This window comes from Larimichthys crocea, chromosome I (assembly GCF_000972845.2).
Source record: "Larimichthys crocea isolate SSNF chromosome I, L_crocea_2.0, whole genome shotgun sequence".
In the NCBI taxonomy this organism is placed as follows: Eukaryota; Metazoa; Chordata; class Actinopteri; family Sciaenidae; genus Larimichthys; species Larimichthys crocea.
This window is the reverse complement of record NC_040011.1, coordinates 26,368,601-26,386,666: the sequence shown is the minus strand read 5'-3', so window position 1 is coordinate 26,386,666 and position 18,066 is coordinate 26,368,601. Positions and strand designations below refer to the sequence as shown.

Here is an 18,066-nt window from a genome sequence, read left to right as displayed (position 1 = left end):
TTGAGCTTTCACCAGTTAAAATGACTATATCAGCTGGAAAATCATGTTCTCTTCAGTAGTTATGTTGAAACAATTTCCTCCTTCTTAGGCCCGTCTGCATCTTACTGACTATATCCAAATGCTTAAAATCTTACAGCCTTGTGGACATTAGAGCAGCACACAGCACTTAAAACTGTAATCTTTGAGGGTGCAGATGTCTTTTCTAAAACTTTGCTGCAATTTCCTGTCCTGTTTTCACAACTTCAATGGTTCTTCCTATCTGTGACATGTGGCCTGTTGCCACATAATAGAAATAGGCCGCCGGGGGGTAGTTTTTGACAAATGTGCTGCATCTGTTAACTTAAAACATGTTTTGGATTAATCTCGTAAGACAACAGTATCAGAGCAGTGATGGAAATTAAAAAGACGGGGAGTTTTGAATTATTTATTCTGGTTTGGATTTGTATTTGTGCATTTCCAGGTTTATTGTTTGTTCATATTAACTCGAAACAGAAGTTAATTCAACAGATGGAAGTTTTCTTCATTGTTAATGAGTATGTGCTTCAGGACGCTTATTTACAGCGGCTCATAAAATGTTTGCAGGGTGCTCTAGTTACACACATAGCCCATTTATGTAGCAATCGTCTCATGTTCTGACCTACAAGTGCAAACTATGTGACAGGAACCGTGTAGTTTGTTCTGAGAATTTGTGTAAAACCGACTCATGGGGCCAAGTATGGGATGTGTGCATGCGTGTATATGTGGGGTGGGGGGTTTAGTAATGCTGTCTGTGTTTGCACGCCCTGTGTCAGCACTGTGGGGAAGAGATGTCGGCAAATGGCAGGTGTGGCTTTGAGAGCCCTATAGTGATCCTTTAATTCACCATCATCTTCAAACAAGCTGAGTGTAGCAGGGTTAAAACTATAGGAGGTTGTTGTCCATACAGTCTCAGCCTGCTGTTTGAATATATTGTATTTATGAGACTGCAAAAAAACAATTCACCGTGCTTAAAACACTGAAGATTCTGACAAATTTTTGCAAAACTAAAACACTTTAAATAAACGTTGTCATTATCTAAAAAAAAATCCCAATTAAAAGCTCGGCTTTCTTGTCTTTTACGTCACCCCTGGTGATATTTCTAGTAACTATATTGTTCATATAGGAAATGCTACCTGTGTCATGAGGCTCATATCTACGAGAGTAATAGCATGTTGTTTGAGAAGGAAGGAGGGGGAGTTCAGAACTTTCCGCTCTTACACAGAGGAAGAAATTTTCTTCTGAGTGTGGTTTAACAGACAGGAAGCAGCACAAACCCACTGCTCAGTGATGCTGTTCCTGTGAGTGCAAGATTCACAGGTCAGTTTGTGGGTGTTTTTTTTCGACTCGCTTTTAAAATACGTCGCTGATATTTTTGGTATTATATCACTTGTATGCTTAAAACAAGAAAGTCCAGAGCGCTGCACTGTGATGAAGACCATGTCAGGGTGTATGTGGGACAGAGAACAGCCTGTAATGTCTCAGCAGCAAAACATCCCTCTTACATATTTGAATAAAAATTCACCAAAAAAGAAGTGGAGTCTGGTCTCTGGAGACATTTCTGAACTTTTATCACAGGGGACATTACTCTAAAGCTAGTGTGTAATCTTCCCAAAAAAAATACCACGTTATACTTAGTAGTGTGTTAGCTGGCACAAACAACTGTTGTCACAGGAAGGCATGGGTCCTTTTCCTAGAGCCTCAAGCCTGAATGGAAAAGTACAAGGTTCACAGGAGATGAGATTAAATTCCATTCTCTTTCTGAAAGCGTGTTCTTGAAGTGACGCTTCCCTCTCTGTCTTCGTGTGGCCATGGCACGGCAGATCCCAAATGCCCTCCGACTTTATAACAGTGAGTGCTGGCTCGGACACAGTGCCCAGCGTTGGCGTCTGCGTTTTCCGATGCCTTGTGTTCTGCAGCTGTACGCTATTAGCCAAGTGTCTATGTCTGCCTCTGTGCCCGTCTCTGCCATTTTATCGCCACACGCATGGTGTGGCCTGAGGATTGCAGTGAAAGCACTCCTTTATTCAGCTCAATAAAGTAAAGTTGGAGTTTGTAACGTGGTGAGACACGCTGTATTGTGCAAGGCTGGGCGGTGAGTAAAATGTAGGATGCACAGAAAATAGTGTACACAAAACAGTTTTTATGGTGCTGACATAGAGCTGGAGCAGTGGTGAAAACCACCTTTGTGTGTGTTTCTTGTCTGGTGTTGATGCAACTACTTAATTATGGTTTTCTTACTTAAACACTTCTCCAGCATACTATAACTATGCCTGCTCCTTTATAGGATAGATGAAGGTTAATATGCATACTTTATCAGTATTTATTTTCTTTCACTGAACCGAATCATGTTTTTACTCTGCTAAAATGGCTGTGTGTACCTTGGCAATAAATGTGCCATTGTTACATAGTGGTGCATAGTTTAGCGGCTTCTTTACTAAAAACATGCCCAAAAAGGAACTTCTGTCCAGAAATGATGACCAGGGTTCTCTGATGTGCATATGGGCTATCACAGGGCTCCAGGAATGAGCTCGAGCTTTATATCACTGAGTCATTTCCTTTACAGGAACCCAGAGGATCCTGCAAAAACAGCATGTCTGTGCTGACAACCATTCAATAATACGGTGGTGGTGGTAAGCCCACGCATTTTCTGCCATCTTGCACTTCGGTGTGCAAAGCTGAACTGGGAAAAAACTAAACCTCTGTACGACTCATTTCACGTTCAGATTTTTTTTTTTTCCCCCTTGGTACTGAAATGTGTCTCTCAGCAATGCTTGATCAAGGGAAAAATCACTGCCTTTGTCAGTGTTGAAACCTTTGAGTACAGGGACAAATCTTGAGTTATGTCCATTTCACTTTTTACTACTCTTATCTGCACAGTCTATACCTGTGTGGGAAAATACCAGGAATACCACCCATTCCCTTGACACTAGCACCAGCCATCTTTGAGTCCTGTGACGGCCATATCGTAACCACCCCAGTACAAACTACTCAACAGTCATGTCACCTGAAGAAATCAGCATATTTGTAACCTGAGCTGAAAATGGCTGATAAGTAAAGTTTGCCCTGGTCCTTTTCTTGCATCTCACAATGTTTGCACTCACCACATGCAGGGTGAGTCATTGCATAGTCATTCAATTGGCTTAAATTACCTCCTTTCATGGTCAACAATGAGCTCAGCTGAAGAGACTAAAGCGGGGGGAAGTAGGGCCTTCTGGGAATGCTCCATTTGTTCATGAATCCTGACTCTAATTGGTTGTTATTGCGACTGGCAGTCACCATGCTGTAGGGGTGGAGTAGGCCAGTGTTTGTTTCTTTCTCCTCCTCAGCCTGCTGCACACCAGACTGTCATAAATAACAGACAGTTATTTGAAATTGACAGACAAAATCACATCACCATGGTCACAGACAGGGCCCATGATGGAGCCGTACCATCAGCTTTTCATATTAAATTTAAGGCTGCTACTGATGAGTTTCATTATTAATAATTAGTCAATGGACAGAAAATGAATCAAAAACTCATTAAAGTCATTAAGAAAAAAAATGGGTCCATCTTCTAAATTTTGAACGTCCTTAAACCGTCTTTAGAATAAGCTGTGTGATTATATCAAAGCTTTAATGGACACTGTTCGCAAGTTTTCTGACATTTATTGACCTATCAATTATTTAATTAGGTAATAACAATCAGATCAAGTAATTATGAAAATCAGCTGCAGTACCAAAGTCTGCAGAGTGTTTATTATATGAGACAGAACAGAAACTTGCATTGCACAAGCTGTTTGGAGAATTTCCCTCAGCTTTATGGAGAATTTAGCATCCTCACAGTTTAGTTTTTTTTATTTATGGCCTGCAACTTTACTGTTTTGGTTCACTCTCACCACTCAGTTGTTATTCTGCAGGCAGTTGTTTTTAGCTCTGATAACTGACTCTACACTGCCGGTAAGTTATCAACTAGTCAGATATTTCCCTGAGGTGTTCGTGGAGACCGAATCAGAGCTAAAATGAAACTGGACGTTTCATTTGTTGTCGTTGTTCGTGTTGTCAGTTTATCACTATGAACTGATGAATAGCTTTCGCACAAATTATAGAAACAGCATTGTTGCCTTTATTAGACTTTTCACAGCAGAAAGGAGAGAGCATTCGGGGGGGTGGGGTGACATGTACCACATGTTTTTGGTTGGATTTAAATCCAGGACACCACAGTTACACATTTTATGCCATAGACTTCTAGGTCATCAGGAATGCCCCGCCTGGAAACCACACTAAAATTGCTCAAGTCTGTCAAAAGAAGGCCCCACCCAGAGCTAGTCACAGGCAGTCTATTTGCTCTTTGGGCCATTATGCATTGACTAACATCCCAGTAAAATCCCTCCCTTCGCTGTTCTCCTCCTCTTCATGACGTAGTAAGTGTGGTTACAACCCTACCCCTGTGCTGGGACAAGGCAGCTGTTGTCATGTGCTCAGGGATAATGTGAAGGCTGAGTCTGACTAATGGCTGGCTCTGTTGAATCCCTGTCTGTTGTTATCACTTTGCCAACTGGGCCATCCGAATCAATGATGCACTGACAGGAGAAAATATAGAAAATACACGCACTCGAACACTGACACGTTGTAGTATGAATACAGCAGACGCCTGAAGTAAGCTCAGACAAACACACATACAAAACATTTAATACATCTTGATTCCCGCTGATATCGCCGATGTCTCCTGCAGTCTGTTTCCTGTCATCTGATAATGATGATGCTGATTTGTTCATCATGCACCCCGAGTGCTGCCCTCAAGGCTCATAAGCTGGAATGCGGTGACGATCAGCTCTGCAGATCCAGCACGAACTGTTAAAAGACGCCTGGTGTTTTAGCGTCGTGTGTCTCCTTAGATCTGGGATGAAGGCAGCTGGGCAGGGCAACTTCAGAGTGTTCCCATATGATTCAGGCCACTGCACTCCTACCTCATCCCACATGGTGTGTCTTGGTCCGGCTTCACAGAGGGCAGACGAGGGCATCTGCTGTAAATGTGTGGGTGTGTGTGTGTGGTCCATGTGAAATTTCAAGTGCAGAGAGTCACAGGCAGACACATGTCCACCATTTTTTTCTTTTGTTCATCTTGTGTGTGTGTGTTTTACATGATTCATACATCTTCCGCCATTTAGAAGCTCCAAAAAAATAAATCCCCTCTTTTCTTCTTGAGTCTGGTAATGGCTCGTCACACTCTCCCAGCATAAAAACATGCCAAGAAGACCAGGGCACTGAGGAGCTCCAAACAGATGGCAACAGCTTCCAGCTCTGGCAGAGGTGGGCATGGACACTGCCCAGCACAGACAGCGAGAAGCACTGACTGGAGTGAAACATTAACCCATTTCCCCATCTCTCTTCTGTCTCCCAAAAGTGACACATCCAGACTACAGTCTCATGTGTCTTTTATGTCTGGATGCTTAGCAAAGACATAAACTTAATTGCAAAATTTGTTTGGCCTCTGTGACCCACAAGCTCCAGAAGTTCAATCTTTCTCTATCACCTCCTGTTCTGTTACACACCCCTGCAATTGGGCCTGGTATGCAGCCTCGTCAGGCACACAGGCATTTCAAAGCAAGTAAGCTCCACCCTGCAGCAGTGGAAAAAGCAGGGATGGTGTGTGTGTGCTAAACATTGCCATCTCTTACTTCTTTACTACTGCCAGCTCTTTAGTCATTATCAGTGGAGGGTAGGGGGGTTTGTGGCCCTGGGGTGTCCATTTATTCTTCAGCCCATCATCAGCCCCGCCCGTCCTTCAACCCTGAAACCTGCCTTTGGGTATCAGGTTTTTGGGACACACCTCAACATACACACACACACTAACAAGCACACAGCAACAAGTTTCCCTCCCCCCACTGCCTGTGATCACAGTAACTCCCCAGGGCTGAGCACAGAGGGGCTTCCACAGCATCATCAGACGAGTGATCTCTCGCCTGTGTGTGTGTGTGTGTGTGTGTGTGTGTGTGTATATATGTTTCTATATAGAGTGAGGGTTCACTCAGACCCTCTCCGCCCCAGCACTCGCTCATGTGATCATAATATCAGCCCCCTGAGCCTTGTGATCAAGGGTGTTGTGCTGAGGGGGTGTCTTCATTTCACGGACGGAGATGAAATGAGTGGTGTTGAGTGCTGAGATCCTCCTGACTACACACTGATGTGTCAGGCTGCAAATATGCATCGATTAGTTGATTAAAAAAAGAAAATGATTGGCAACTATACTGATAACTGAGTTCAAAGTTATTTTTCAGGACAAAATGCTGGTGGTTTTCGGTTCTGAAACGTGAGAATTCGCCACTTTTTTGGTCTTGCGTTTTTCAATAGACAAATTAATTCATTAGTTAGTTGCAGGCCTAGCTCACATGCATACGTTTGTACTTTTAAGTGAGTTCTCATATCACCGATCGATGGATGAAAATACATATTTGAGTGAAGGCAGCTGAACACAAATACCTTTCTAACTCTTGTCGGAAGACATTCACATTACTATTAACCCTGAAACCTGTTTCAGACTATGTGTTTGGTGCGCACAGCAGAATTTCTTTGCTTGGTGTTGACTCTGTGAGGTTACTGGAAGCAGGAATTAGCTAGTGACCTGATTTCTTCTGCTGAAACTTGTGGCTTTTTCAGCTTTGAACATCAAAACCAAACATAGCCTAGATCTGCTTGTCCTGCCGGAAAGAGTGCATGTCTGTGTTTGACTGGTGAGTTCTGGGTTCTCTGTGGGTTTCTATCCCCTCGCACAAGGACACTTTCACTGTGCTATCTCTGCTCCTCCCTGCCTCTCTTGTCTCTCAGTGAAATTAAACTGATCTAATATGTCTCCTGACCTTAGCTCCTATCTTTTTCTCTTTCTTCCAGGTGTAGATGCTCCAGGCGCAGCGGGACCCAGCCTCTGTGTCAGAGAGGGACGAGGCTGCTCCCACCTGGGCCACAGTGCTCCTCTGAAAATCAGCTCGAGGTCTCTCTCTCCAAGCACTAAGCGACCAGATTAGAGAATAGGAGGACGACAGGGAAGCCATTTTGTGAGGTGAAGCTGAGTCCGTGCAGAGAAGCAGCCAGGAGTAGTCGTAGCCAGGATATTTCGGGCTGCTCCCTGCCCTCTGAACTCCACTGTCATGACGACTGCAGTACAGCCCAGCGAACTGGTGTTTGAATTTGCCAGCAACGGGATGGACGAAATCAATCAGGTAAGTATCACACTCAGGGATCTACATTAGGAACTTTTTTAATCAAATTGTTTGTTGCTTTTAAGCACGACTGGGCTAGACTGCATTTTTATTTCATCAAAGGACCTTCTGACCTTCTGTTTGACGATTCATATTTTTCAAGCAAAATGTACTGTGATCTTTTTGATAAATGTACGACCTTTCATAGCAGGGCAAACAAAACTTGTGTAAACAGCATGGTCACTGGGGTAGGATTAGCTGTGGCTCAGAGCCTGTGGTCTTTAACTCTGACAATATGTTAAGGAACCAGGCAGGCGGAGGGGAGGATGGAGAAGAGAGAGGAGGTCTGGGAAGAGGAGTGTGGGCTGCTGGGAGTACAGAAATGGAAACATTGAAAAACCTGCAGCGAGGTTAGGGTGCGTGGGAGGGAATGGGTGGGGCTTGGCCATCAAACTGTTTATGGCACAGAGGTTACTGTGTGTGCATGCTATGTGAACCTGTGCCCATGTGTCTATGTGTCTTTTCATTGCCTGGTCAGGTGTGGAGTTATCTCATCCCCACACCCGTGTCTGAATCCTGTGGAGCAGGCTTGATTGTAAGTGTAGTTGTATGTGTGTTTATGTGTACTGGTATCTGTATGTGTGTATCTAGAGTGACAAGTTGTCACTGGATCCCTGAATAGCACCAGTTCAGGCCTAACCTGACAGACCAGTTGCAAAGGCTGCTTGGAAGGGATTGGATAATACTACTCAAAGGTCTCGCATTGTTCCACTGCTACAGATTTGTTCCTTGCTGCACCCTCACAGTCCTGTTATGCAAGCAGTATGCCCCTATTTACCAAGAACTGGAAATACCCCCAGAAAGGAACAGCACACTAACATGTAACTACAGTGGCCATTTTGTTTCGTCTGGCTGTTGTAAAGATTTATTTTGGCCACAATAAAGCTGTTGGAGCTGAGTGAAATCATAGAGCAGGTTCTGTAATGATTAGCCACGCTATATTGGTTTTTAAGTCAATAAGTAGCTCCCTAAAGTGTATCATGTAATGGCTCCAGCATGATACTCACAATCGTGTTATGATCTAACAATGGTAAGGATAGAAAACCTGCTCTCTTATTTTGAAATAAAAGTAAGGAAGTTTGAAGCTATAGAAGCTTTAAACCTGATAATATCCCTTGTGCTACCATGATTATGAGGATATTGAAAGTGTACAGACAGTTAGACTCCATTGTGACTGGGCAGGTAAAGCAGAAGAGAGTCGGGTGTGTGTGGGGGAACAGCTTGTACAGATGCTGTTGATTTCAAAGGCAGAATGGGGAACTCAGAAATGCAAATAGCCTGATTCTTATCACTCCTGTTTCCCTACTAGAAAATCAAGTCAACAAAGAGGAAGAAGAGGTTTAAACCTTTATGATGTTCAGTATTTTTTTTTTTGTCAGGCTGCGTTACATGCTTGGACGCCGGTTCTCCTGAGAGCCCCGCCTTCTTCAAATCTGACACCATTTGAATCATAGTTATTATCTTACACATTGCGACACGCTTTTGTCAAATCACCACTTGCTTTAGACGGCAATGTAAGAGTAGCTCAGAGGTGTTCCCAGCGAAAACAGAAATCCAGTGAACACCAAAACAACAGCAGAGACAGCAGCTTAAGACATCTCATGCTCCGTCAGCAAACTGTGTGGGACTGTGTGCGTTTGATGGGAGGGAGGGCGTGGGAGGGGGTGGGAGGTGATGCTGTTTCAGGAGCTCAGCAGACCAACAGTCAGAACGCCTTTGTCTGCACACATGCTTGACTCTCACTCAAGGACAGCAAACATCATTTAAATCCAGACAAGGAGGTGTGGTAGCCTCACTGTCTAGCTATCTGATAATATGTCTACCAAAGACTCCTATTAATGGGAAACATTCAGTGTTTGTCAGTGAGACATTGATAGTGTCTGTAGTCAAAGCAAAACTCAGGGTTTTTATTAGCCCCAGGAGGCTCCCATGAGGTTTTGCTGCTGAGATGACATCAGCCATTAGTTGTTGATCTTCAAAGTTATGACAGGCATCTTGCCGAGCCATTATGCGTTTGATTGACAGAGACGTACATTATGTACAGTGTATACAATTACTTAGAAAGAATCCATGGGTAAATACAACTGAGCCTACACTGCAGGGCTAAACGTTTAATACCATGTCCAAATAATGAACTGGTTTGTTGGTTTCCTGGTTAAAGTGTAGCAGAAATGAAAGCCTATCCATCGACTCCGTTGCACCCTCTTCCCACCCCCACGGCTCAAAGCCCAGACACCTGGTATGCCCCAGAGGTCCAAACCAACAATGAACACTTGTGCACAGAGACAGATAAGCCTTTATTCATGTTTCTCCTACTGCACCTTTTCTCTATCCTGTTCCTCATTTAATCAGGTCATGACTGTAAGAATGTGCTCTTAATTGAAAAAAAATAAAACTAAAACTACATCACATGTATTTTAGAAGGCGGAAGGCCACCACTTAATGCTTATTTCTTGTGAGCTGCTATTGAGTGTTTTTAATGTAAGGGGTTTTGTGATATGCCTTAGTCAACGGTTCAAATGTTCCTGTGGTTGCAGCTTGGCATTTGTAGGGCAGCATTACTAAGTCACGCTCTGATTACAGGCTGCGTGGTATTATGAACGTGTTTGTCCGGTTTTGCATGAATTTAATTTTACTAATCTTTTAACTCCACAAAAGATGGAGCACATGTCTCCTCCTATCCCTGGTGGGCTTTTTAAAAAAAATGAAATTTTATGTGTTTCAATGTGGTTTGAACATATTAGAAGCCAAAGCAGTTGCATTAGCTGCTCGGCATGGACATGTTTGTAAGAAATGATCTCAGTACATTTTTAAAGTGTAGTATGCTGCCATCTGCTGGCTGATCAGTTGACTCTGAGTTGTTTTGTATCAGTGCACCTGAAGTCACCTTTTCCTTTGAACCAAATGTTCTGTTGTGTTTGATGAAAAACATATTTTCTTCTAGGACTGACTGACTTATTCAAATGACTGATTTAGTCCCCATGTTCCTCCTGTTGACACGAACCAAGCCCCCCAGTGAGCACTCTTGACACAGCCTGTGTTTGAGGAGCTCTCGGATATGTTGCACTCCTCAGTTGGACCTCAGTGGTTTTGCCCAGGCTCCACTAATTCCCTCTGTCCCCCTCACTGCTTTGACATCAGTCCTGAAATGAAACGGCAGAGTTACAAGTCCCAGAGCACCTCCAGGACATGATGAAGGGGGTGCTTGCCTGCAATTCACGATTGAACCATTAACATTCATTTGGGCTTATATAATTTTTGAGCATAAGATTAACTTCTCAGGAGAAGTAGGCCAAATCAAACAGCTGGTTCCTGTCTTCTTCAGCGGGTCCCTGTGGGCTGCTTTAGCACCACAGAAATCAGCTCTCCACCATGCTACGTGCCTCCACACTAGCTGAAAATGAATGAATCTACGATTTTACAAGGCAATAAAAACAACTGACCAAATCCGGTTATAACATTAATCTGATGTCATCTGGGGGTTTTATATTGCATTTATGGTGTGCAGTGGAGGGATTAATGGTGTTTTTATTGCATATACACATGCGTATGTGCAAAATGTCTCGTTGCTTCCAGGTGATAGCTCCTGCGTTACAACATATCATACCTTTCCTTTCAGCTGGACGACCCGTCAGTATTCCCAGCGGTGATTGTTGAGCAGGTGCCTGCAGCCGATCTGCTGCAGGTCTATTCAGGCCTGGAGTCCGATGAGGTGACCAACGGCATCATGGTGGACACCACTCTCCATGTCGTGGAGGAACCTTCCATCATCGGGGTGGACCTCACGGGTAAAGATATTTTACTTTGCGGTTATTTAAAGTTAGCTGTGCATAAAATACAGGAGTGTTTAAATCACAAAGTAGTTACCTGCAAGGCTTTAATATTGATGAATTTGTTGTTGTCTGGTGGACAGAAAGAACAGGATCAGGCGCAGAGGACAGCATGGAGACAAATGAAGCTGCAGCAGCTCTTCTTAATATGGAGTCTCCAAACAACATTTTGGACGAGAAGCGTATGAGTAAGTTTATTTTATGTTCTACAATTTTCAAAATGGTGGCAAACATTTCAAGTTTGATCCAACATTGTTCATATTTTGACCCATTCTTTATGGTCTATTCATGTTGTGTCTGTGTTCCTGTACCTCTTGTGTATGTATAGTTCACACATATGGCACTCTGCTGGAATCAGATTTGGCATACACCCCTCTGAGACCTGACCAGATGGATAATAGTGCCCTTGACATGTCCCTAGACGAGGATACTTCATCCATGGACGAGATACCCCAAAAGTGTCCCTTAAAACCTCAGAAAAAAAACAAAGGTAATGCTGTTGCCCTCCTCTTTCTCCTTGTTAGACCACAGGAATTATCTCTTGTGCTAAAATTTCAGTGTTGTAGGTAATTGGATGATTTCACTGCGACCTCTCACCTAATAACACACTACCCCTCAATTTGAATCATAGTGCGGAAGCCGCGGGCAGTGCGTCCCTGCTCTCCAATCACCACCCCTAACCTGCCACTCAGGAAGAAGAGCAAAGAGGGCAAAGGTAAGCCTCACTAACTAGTCCGCTTCTCTTTAATGAGCCAATAAAAATCAAGGTCTCTCCTCCTCTTGTGTACGCTCTGTTTCCTCCTGTGGAGTGTGCAAACAGCAGTCCTCAACCCCTGCAGTCCAGCGGGGTTGAATCTGGGTGAGTTAATGGATGAGGATATCTCAAAGTGCTGTGTTTTGCAGGGAAACAGAAGTGATTGCAGGCTGGAGGGCACATTGATGCTCTACCCGATATAAGCAGACTAGTTCTGCTCGATGTGAACCCTCATTGCACCATACAGTGTGACACAATGAGGAGGGGGCTGGGGACGGCAGGTTCAGCTGCACACATATATATCACCCTGTCAGGGTGTCTGGGATTCAAGTGACTACTGGGAGCGTTGCTGTTTTTAACCACTTCTGGCCAAAGCATCTCACAAATGAGAGTAATCTACTCCCTGGCTTGGTATAATTAATTCCCTTCTAAGGCACACATGCACACACACCTGACACAACAATGGTTATAGGAAAAGAGTAGTTTCTCCTGTAACCCCATATCTGCCGTATAACATTTAGAAGCAAAACCCTGATTTACTAACTGAATTTTAGATATCTGTAGCACGGCAGTAAGTCCTCACCAGAAATGTCTGATGCACTTGATTGTTAGAAACAAGACTAAATGTATTTCTCCATAATTTGCAGGCAACACAATCTACCTGTGGGAATTCCTTCTGGCTTTACTACAGGATAAAAACACCTGTCCCAAATACATCAAGTGGACACAGCGGGAGAAAGGCATCTTTAAGCTGGTGGACTCCAAAGCTGTTTCAAAGCTGTGGGGCAAACACAAGAACAAGCCTGACATGAACTATGAGACAATGGGAAGAGCTCTCAGGTAAGGAGAACATACAAATGAGGGCCATTTTCCAGAGCTTCATTGTTACGCGCATTAGCTCCAATGTAGCTCTGAACCCTGCAGACATGATTCCACAGATATGTCCATAATAACACACTGGAAGGACGTTTAACGTTTTTATGAGTCTGTTTAATTTGAATGATGATAATGTCTATAACATGATAAACAGCTCCACTTTCTCCTCTAGGTACTACTATCAGAGAGGCATCCTGGCTAAAGTGGAGGGGCAGCGGCTGGTCTATCAGTTTAAGGAGATGCCAGCTGATCTGGTGGTGATCGAGGACGAAGACACGAGCTCTGACGGCAACGGCGGCTACGGAAATCAAAGATCTACTAATGGACGGTCTATGGTCCGCGGAGGATCCAGAGGGCACGGGAGGGCTCATGGTCATCACCACGTCTCAGTGAAGCAGATGAAGAAGGAGCCTAATGATGAATATATATACCAGGAAACCAATGGCGGACAGAATGAGCAGATCCTTCAGTCTGTCCATATGTTGCAGGCCAGCCAAGGGTCGATTGTTCACGATCCAACACAAGCTATAAGGTAGGAGGAGATTGGCAAAAAGAACACACACTCTTTAAATGATACACTCTTTTAACAGAGTTCTCCACACTGTGAATTATCCAGAGGTCTTTTGAGAGGAACTGTCAGCTCAATGAGGAATGATTTCATTTCATTTATATTTGAATACAGCACAGTGGGGGCTAGAAAACATTAATTTCTGATCAGAGGTTTCATGATCTTTCAAACTAGAGTCAGACTGATGAATCGTCTGCGGCAATATTAGCTTATTCCAGATATATTTATAACAGAGAATTTCTCAGCAGATAAGTAACACGAAATTGCAGCACAGTGAGGTCAAGGACATATCTGAGATCATTTAGAAACAGTGTCCCTAATACATAGTTTAACCACCAGAAAACAGATTTAGCTTACAGTCGTAAGATGTCCTGCTCAGGACATATCTTGAATGAGGTTTGTCTTTCGAGAGTTGGATGAGAGGATTGTTATCACTCCTCTGTACACTAAATGTGAAGCTACAGTCAACAGGCTTAGCAGAAAGACTGGACAGGGGTAGGGGTAGCTAGTGTGGCTCAAAAAGACTTCTGCGACTGCAACATGTCATTTTCTATGAACAGAGTCAGGTTAGCTGTTTCTGTATGCCAAGCTAAGATAGTCTAACAAGCTTCTGGCTTACATTTATTAAATGGGCAGACGTGAGAGTAGAATATTATCTGAAGAAGAAATGATATCGGTTGATATTCTTTATTCACACACGGTTACTTGAATATAGTATAATACTGAATAACAGGAATGCCATAGTCCTTGAAATCCACATAATATAACTGAATCAACACTTGTCAACCTGTTATTAATAGCTGAACCTTGTATCTATGAAAAGCCATTGAACCTTTCGTGTGGAGGGCAAACAGCTAAACCTGTGTCGCATAATCCAATCCTGTTGCGCTGCAGTACGTCCTGCCTCTGTAAAGCCTATAATGTTCTTGTTGCTGTCAGAGAGGTGTTGATCCAACTCTTTGTTTTGCATTTTACTATGCAGGTTGCTGTCTCCACAGCCTGTATAATCAATATATTATCAGTCATCTCGCTTTTTATTTTTAAAGCTGTTTAACATCATCTGCAGTTTGGAATCAAGGAGAATAATGATTTTTTCAACCGCAGCTGACAACACTGTTTGTTATATTAATAATGGAATTAGTGCTGCTGTTTAGGATCACAGCTGTGCGCTGGGTAGCTTTCCCAATAGAGTTACATTAAAAAACAATCCTCTTGTCTATATTTGCAAAGATACAAACTGAAGATTCAATTACAACTGCTCTGCCGGAGAAGATGAAGAATCGCAAGCACATATTCAGTTTGTTTTGTCTTTTCAGGACCATCACTGCTCCGGCATCAGTTCCTATGGTTCTGACATCTTCTGGCTCGCTTCAGTCTGTTCCCCTCACCAGTGTTCTGGCCAATGGGGACTCCAGCCACTGCTCCCCACCTCGGGTTATTCTCCACACCATGCCCTCCACCACAGCAGGTGGAAAAGATGTGCTCACCATCCAGACGGCCTCTCTGGCAGGCGCAGCCAGCAGCCTGCAAGACGGCCTCGGCACTCAGCAACTCCTGGTCACCAGTCTAAGCTCCCCTACTGTCTCCACGTCCTCCTCCTGCACTTCCCCTCCAGGAGTTATTAGTTCCACCGCTTCCAACATCAATGGTCTCCCTCGTCTGGTCACCATCAACACAACCTGTGGGCAGACCATGGTGGCACAGCAGCCCGGCACCGTAATTGCCACTGTGCTCAAATCCAGCGACCTCTCTGGGCTGCATGTCAAAGAGGAGCTGCTGGACCCCAGCTACTTCCAGTCGATGGTGAACGGTGATCCATCACTGGCGGCAAATACGTTTGAGAAAGAAGAGATTGAGATGGGGGAAGCAGAGCTGCAATATAGGACAGTGATCATTGATACCAGTCAGAGCCAGGCCCATGATGCTGTGAGTGAAACTATAATTAATGGACATTCCTCCCAGAGCAGCAGTCCTAGTGAGGGCTTGACCCCTGTAGAGGAGCTGGAAGTGCGTGGGGAGATGTCCCTGCAGCCTGAGCAGGGAATTAAAGGCCTGCAGGAGCTGCCACTGTCTGTCCAATTGCCTGCAAACTTTATCCAGATAAAGACAGAGCCTGCAGAGGCTTAGGCCTGCAGGACTCCTCCACACAAGCTGAACCAAAAACAAACCATTGAATCCATTTTGACCGCAGACTCGATTTATTCTTTTCCTACCACAGTGATCTGATCAGATCAGACTGTGGGATCTTGTTCTTAAAGGTTGGTCAGTTCAGCCTCAGGATTTATTGTTTACTCACATATTATGTGACCATGTGCCTAATTTTAAAAATCAAGGGAGTGTTTAATTTTTCTAAGGAGTCACTTTTCAGATTTGGGATTATTTTCCTTAGACATTAAGCCCGACACACACAGATACAAACACACAGGAAAGTACATATATACGCACACATGAAACACAAGCTCCCCCTATAGGAGAACAGCCATTGGATAAACCAGGGATCCCTGTCTACCAAATGTGCCAGTTAGTAATTTTCTTTCCTCACATCTCATTGGACTGTGTTTAAAGAGGAGAATGCAACAAACCAAAACTGGGAACTGAATGCCAAATGGTGCAATGAAATCAGACTTCTGAGAACGTGCAGAGGGTCTTTGTATGTGTGTGTATGTGTTTTTTTTCCAACCACATACAAGTTTCTGTTCCCTTGGACGAGGGATGGATGCTGTGTCACGGTGAAGAACACATCTCAGAGTTTAATTGAAGAGTGCCTTACAGGAAGTTCAAACAGCTCAAGACTCTTTCTTTGAAATGTCTGGGGAAAAAGATGAAAAACGGACTAAATGGCTTTTTCAGACTTTCAGACATCTAAGAACTTATTACTCATTTATTTTCATATAAACAAAAAAAAGTTATGCATTCACTCTCTATTACTCCTGGCCTTAAAACACTGTTACTATGGAAATGGGCATTTTCTGTCCACCAAGGACAGTCCAACATCAAAACTGTTTGTATAGAGCTGCAGACCGGAGGCACAGCAAGATAGGGAGGCACAAATGGAGAGAAAGAATATGCAGGATAAAACAGATTTTATCAGCCTCTGCTTCGGAGGCACCGAGGTTTAAATCCTGTTTATATGAAATGGAATTATATATATATACATATAATATACAATTGAGATTCAATTTTAAGGCCATAGCAAATTTATTTATTTTGTGAATTTCTAAATTCTGTATAAAAAAGGCACATTTGTCGTCTATTTACATGTGTAAACATGAGGGAAAATACAATATGAATATGAACGTTAATACCAGGAAGCTTATTTGGTAGTTTTTTTAAGACCAATATTTTTCTTTTGTATAGCATTCCATATAATCAGCTTTGGTATTTTCTTGAGTTTTGAACTCAGCATCATTATTCCACTGTTATATTCTCTTATTGTAGATACGGTCTGTTGTGTGTCTGATTTGATCATGTACTGAATGTGCTTTGTTTCCTTTTCAGCAGACATACCTCTCTACCTTTTTCAGCAGTTAAACAGTCAGGACTATGCATTCAAAAATAATCCGTGTACTGCATAAAGACTCAAATGTATTAATCAGTATGTCTTTGAAATCATATCTCAAGTTTCTTTAGTTATTTGGTACAAAAATGTACCAGCGCTGTTTTTAAAGCTCCTCTCCTCTCGTCTCCTCTGACCTTGCCTCCTCTCCTTTCTTTTCCTCTCACCTTGTCTACTCTCGTCTCTCTCCTCCTCCTCTTCGTCTTCTTCTTCTTCTTCTTTTTCTTCTCCTGCTCTCGGGTCAGTCCAGTCTGTGCCTTCTTTATTTGCTGCCCTACTTTGTTAAGGACCTCTCAGGCCAGCCATGCGATTGGCCCCTCGGCCCTGCTGGGGATGAAGCCATATTGATCCTGAGTGGTATCGCAGCTAAATTGGTTGTATTTTCCACCCAGACTGTGGCTGCAGAGTGAGGACATTCAGACATACTGACCTCCATCCACACTGGCACCTAAGGACAGGAGTTAAACGCTGCTTTACAACCCCATATCTGCCAAAGGGCTCTGGGTCTGCAAAGACACTCTGAATGTATACTTATTGTTTAAGTACATGCTTATGCAAATTTTTGACAATCAATAATTACACTGGGTTACATTTCCATCAGAATTTGTTAGTCTTTGAGTGGGGATTTGCTTTTTTTTTTTTGCATTGTATATATTCCCGTATCTGCTCTGCGTTTTCCTTTAAAGCGCTGTTGTCTGTGAGATGTTGAGGTATGTCCACTGCTTATGTTTTGTTGCTTCTCTTGTCTTGGGTTGTCAATTGCCTCCCTTATGCTGAATATAGAATAGATTTTTAAGAAAAAGTCAATGTACTAATTAAAAAACAAAATCTGCTTCACTGAACATCCTCTTTATTTGTTTTTTTGTGTTGGTTGTCAGACAAAGCGTGTTTCAAAATCATGTGGCGAGAGATAAAAACGTCACACGGTTTTTGAAAAACAAAATTAAGCTCGGAAACAAATAACTCGCAAAGGGGTTACTTAGTCAATTAATTTCTACTGTCGAGATAATGAAAATGAAGTGTTTCAGCCTTGAAAACTCAAAGTCGGATTGTTGGGCTGTTGCAGCTATGAAGGACGTTCAACCACATGGCATTTGAAAAGAAAGGGGAAAGAAAACTACAGTCGGAAACTGGATTGGAGCCATTAGCAGGCCAGAGACTGATTGGGCTGTACTTAAGAATACTGCTTCCTGAGTTGCTGTGGGTGGATGAATACATTAACATGTGAC

The 18,066-nt window shown here is 43.2% G+C and overlaps 1 protein-coding gene across 3 annotated transcripts in view; it reads left to right on the top strand.

Annotated features, from left to right (window-relative positions):
* elf1 (E74-like ETS transcription factor 1) overlaps positions 1-17,679 on the top strand; it is a 37,021-nt gene extending 19,342 nt beyond the window's left edge. For 2 of the 3 annotated variants that reach the window (XM_010731993.3, XM_010731992.3), the window contains exons 2-10: positions 6,886-7,214; positions 7,732-7,788; positions 10,873-11,041; positions 11,167-11,271; positions 11,412-11,573; positions 11,715-11,798; positions 12,485-12,677; positions 12,886-13,245; positions 14,598-17,679. In XM_010731993.3, coding sequence (XP_010730295.2) covers positions 7,143-7,214; positions 7,732-7,788; positions 10,873-11,041; positions 11,167-11,271; positions 11,412-11,573; positions 11,715-11,798; positions 12,485-12,677; positions 12,886-13,245; positions 14,598-15,408 — 2,013 coding nt within the window. In that variant the 5' untranslated portion in view covers positions 6,886-7,142 and the 3' untranslated portion in view covers positions 15,409-17,679. The remainder of the gene's footprint in view (positions 1-6,885; positions 7,215-7,731; positions 7,789-10,872; positions 11,042-11,166; positions 11,272-11,411; positions 11,574-11,714; positions 11,799-12,484; positions 12,678-12,885; positions 13,246-14,597) is intronic. The other variant, XM_010731994.3, reaches the window with a different exon arrangement.
* Positions 17,680-18,066: the final 387 nt, after the last annotated feature.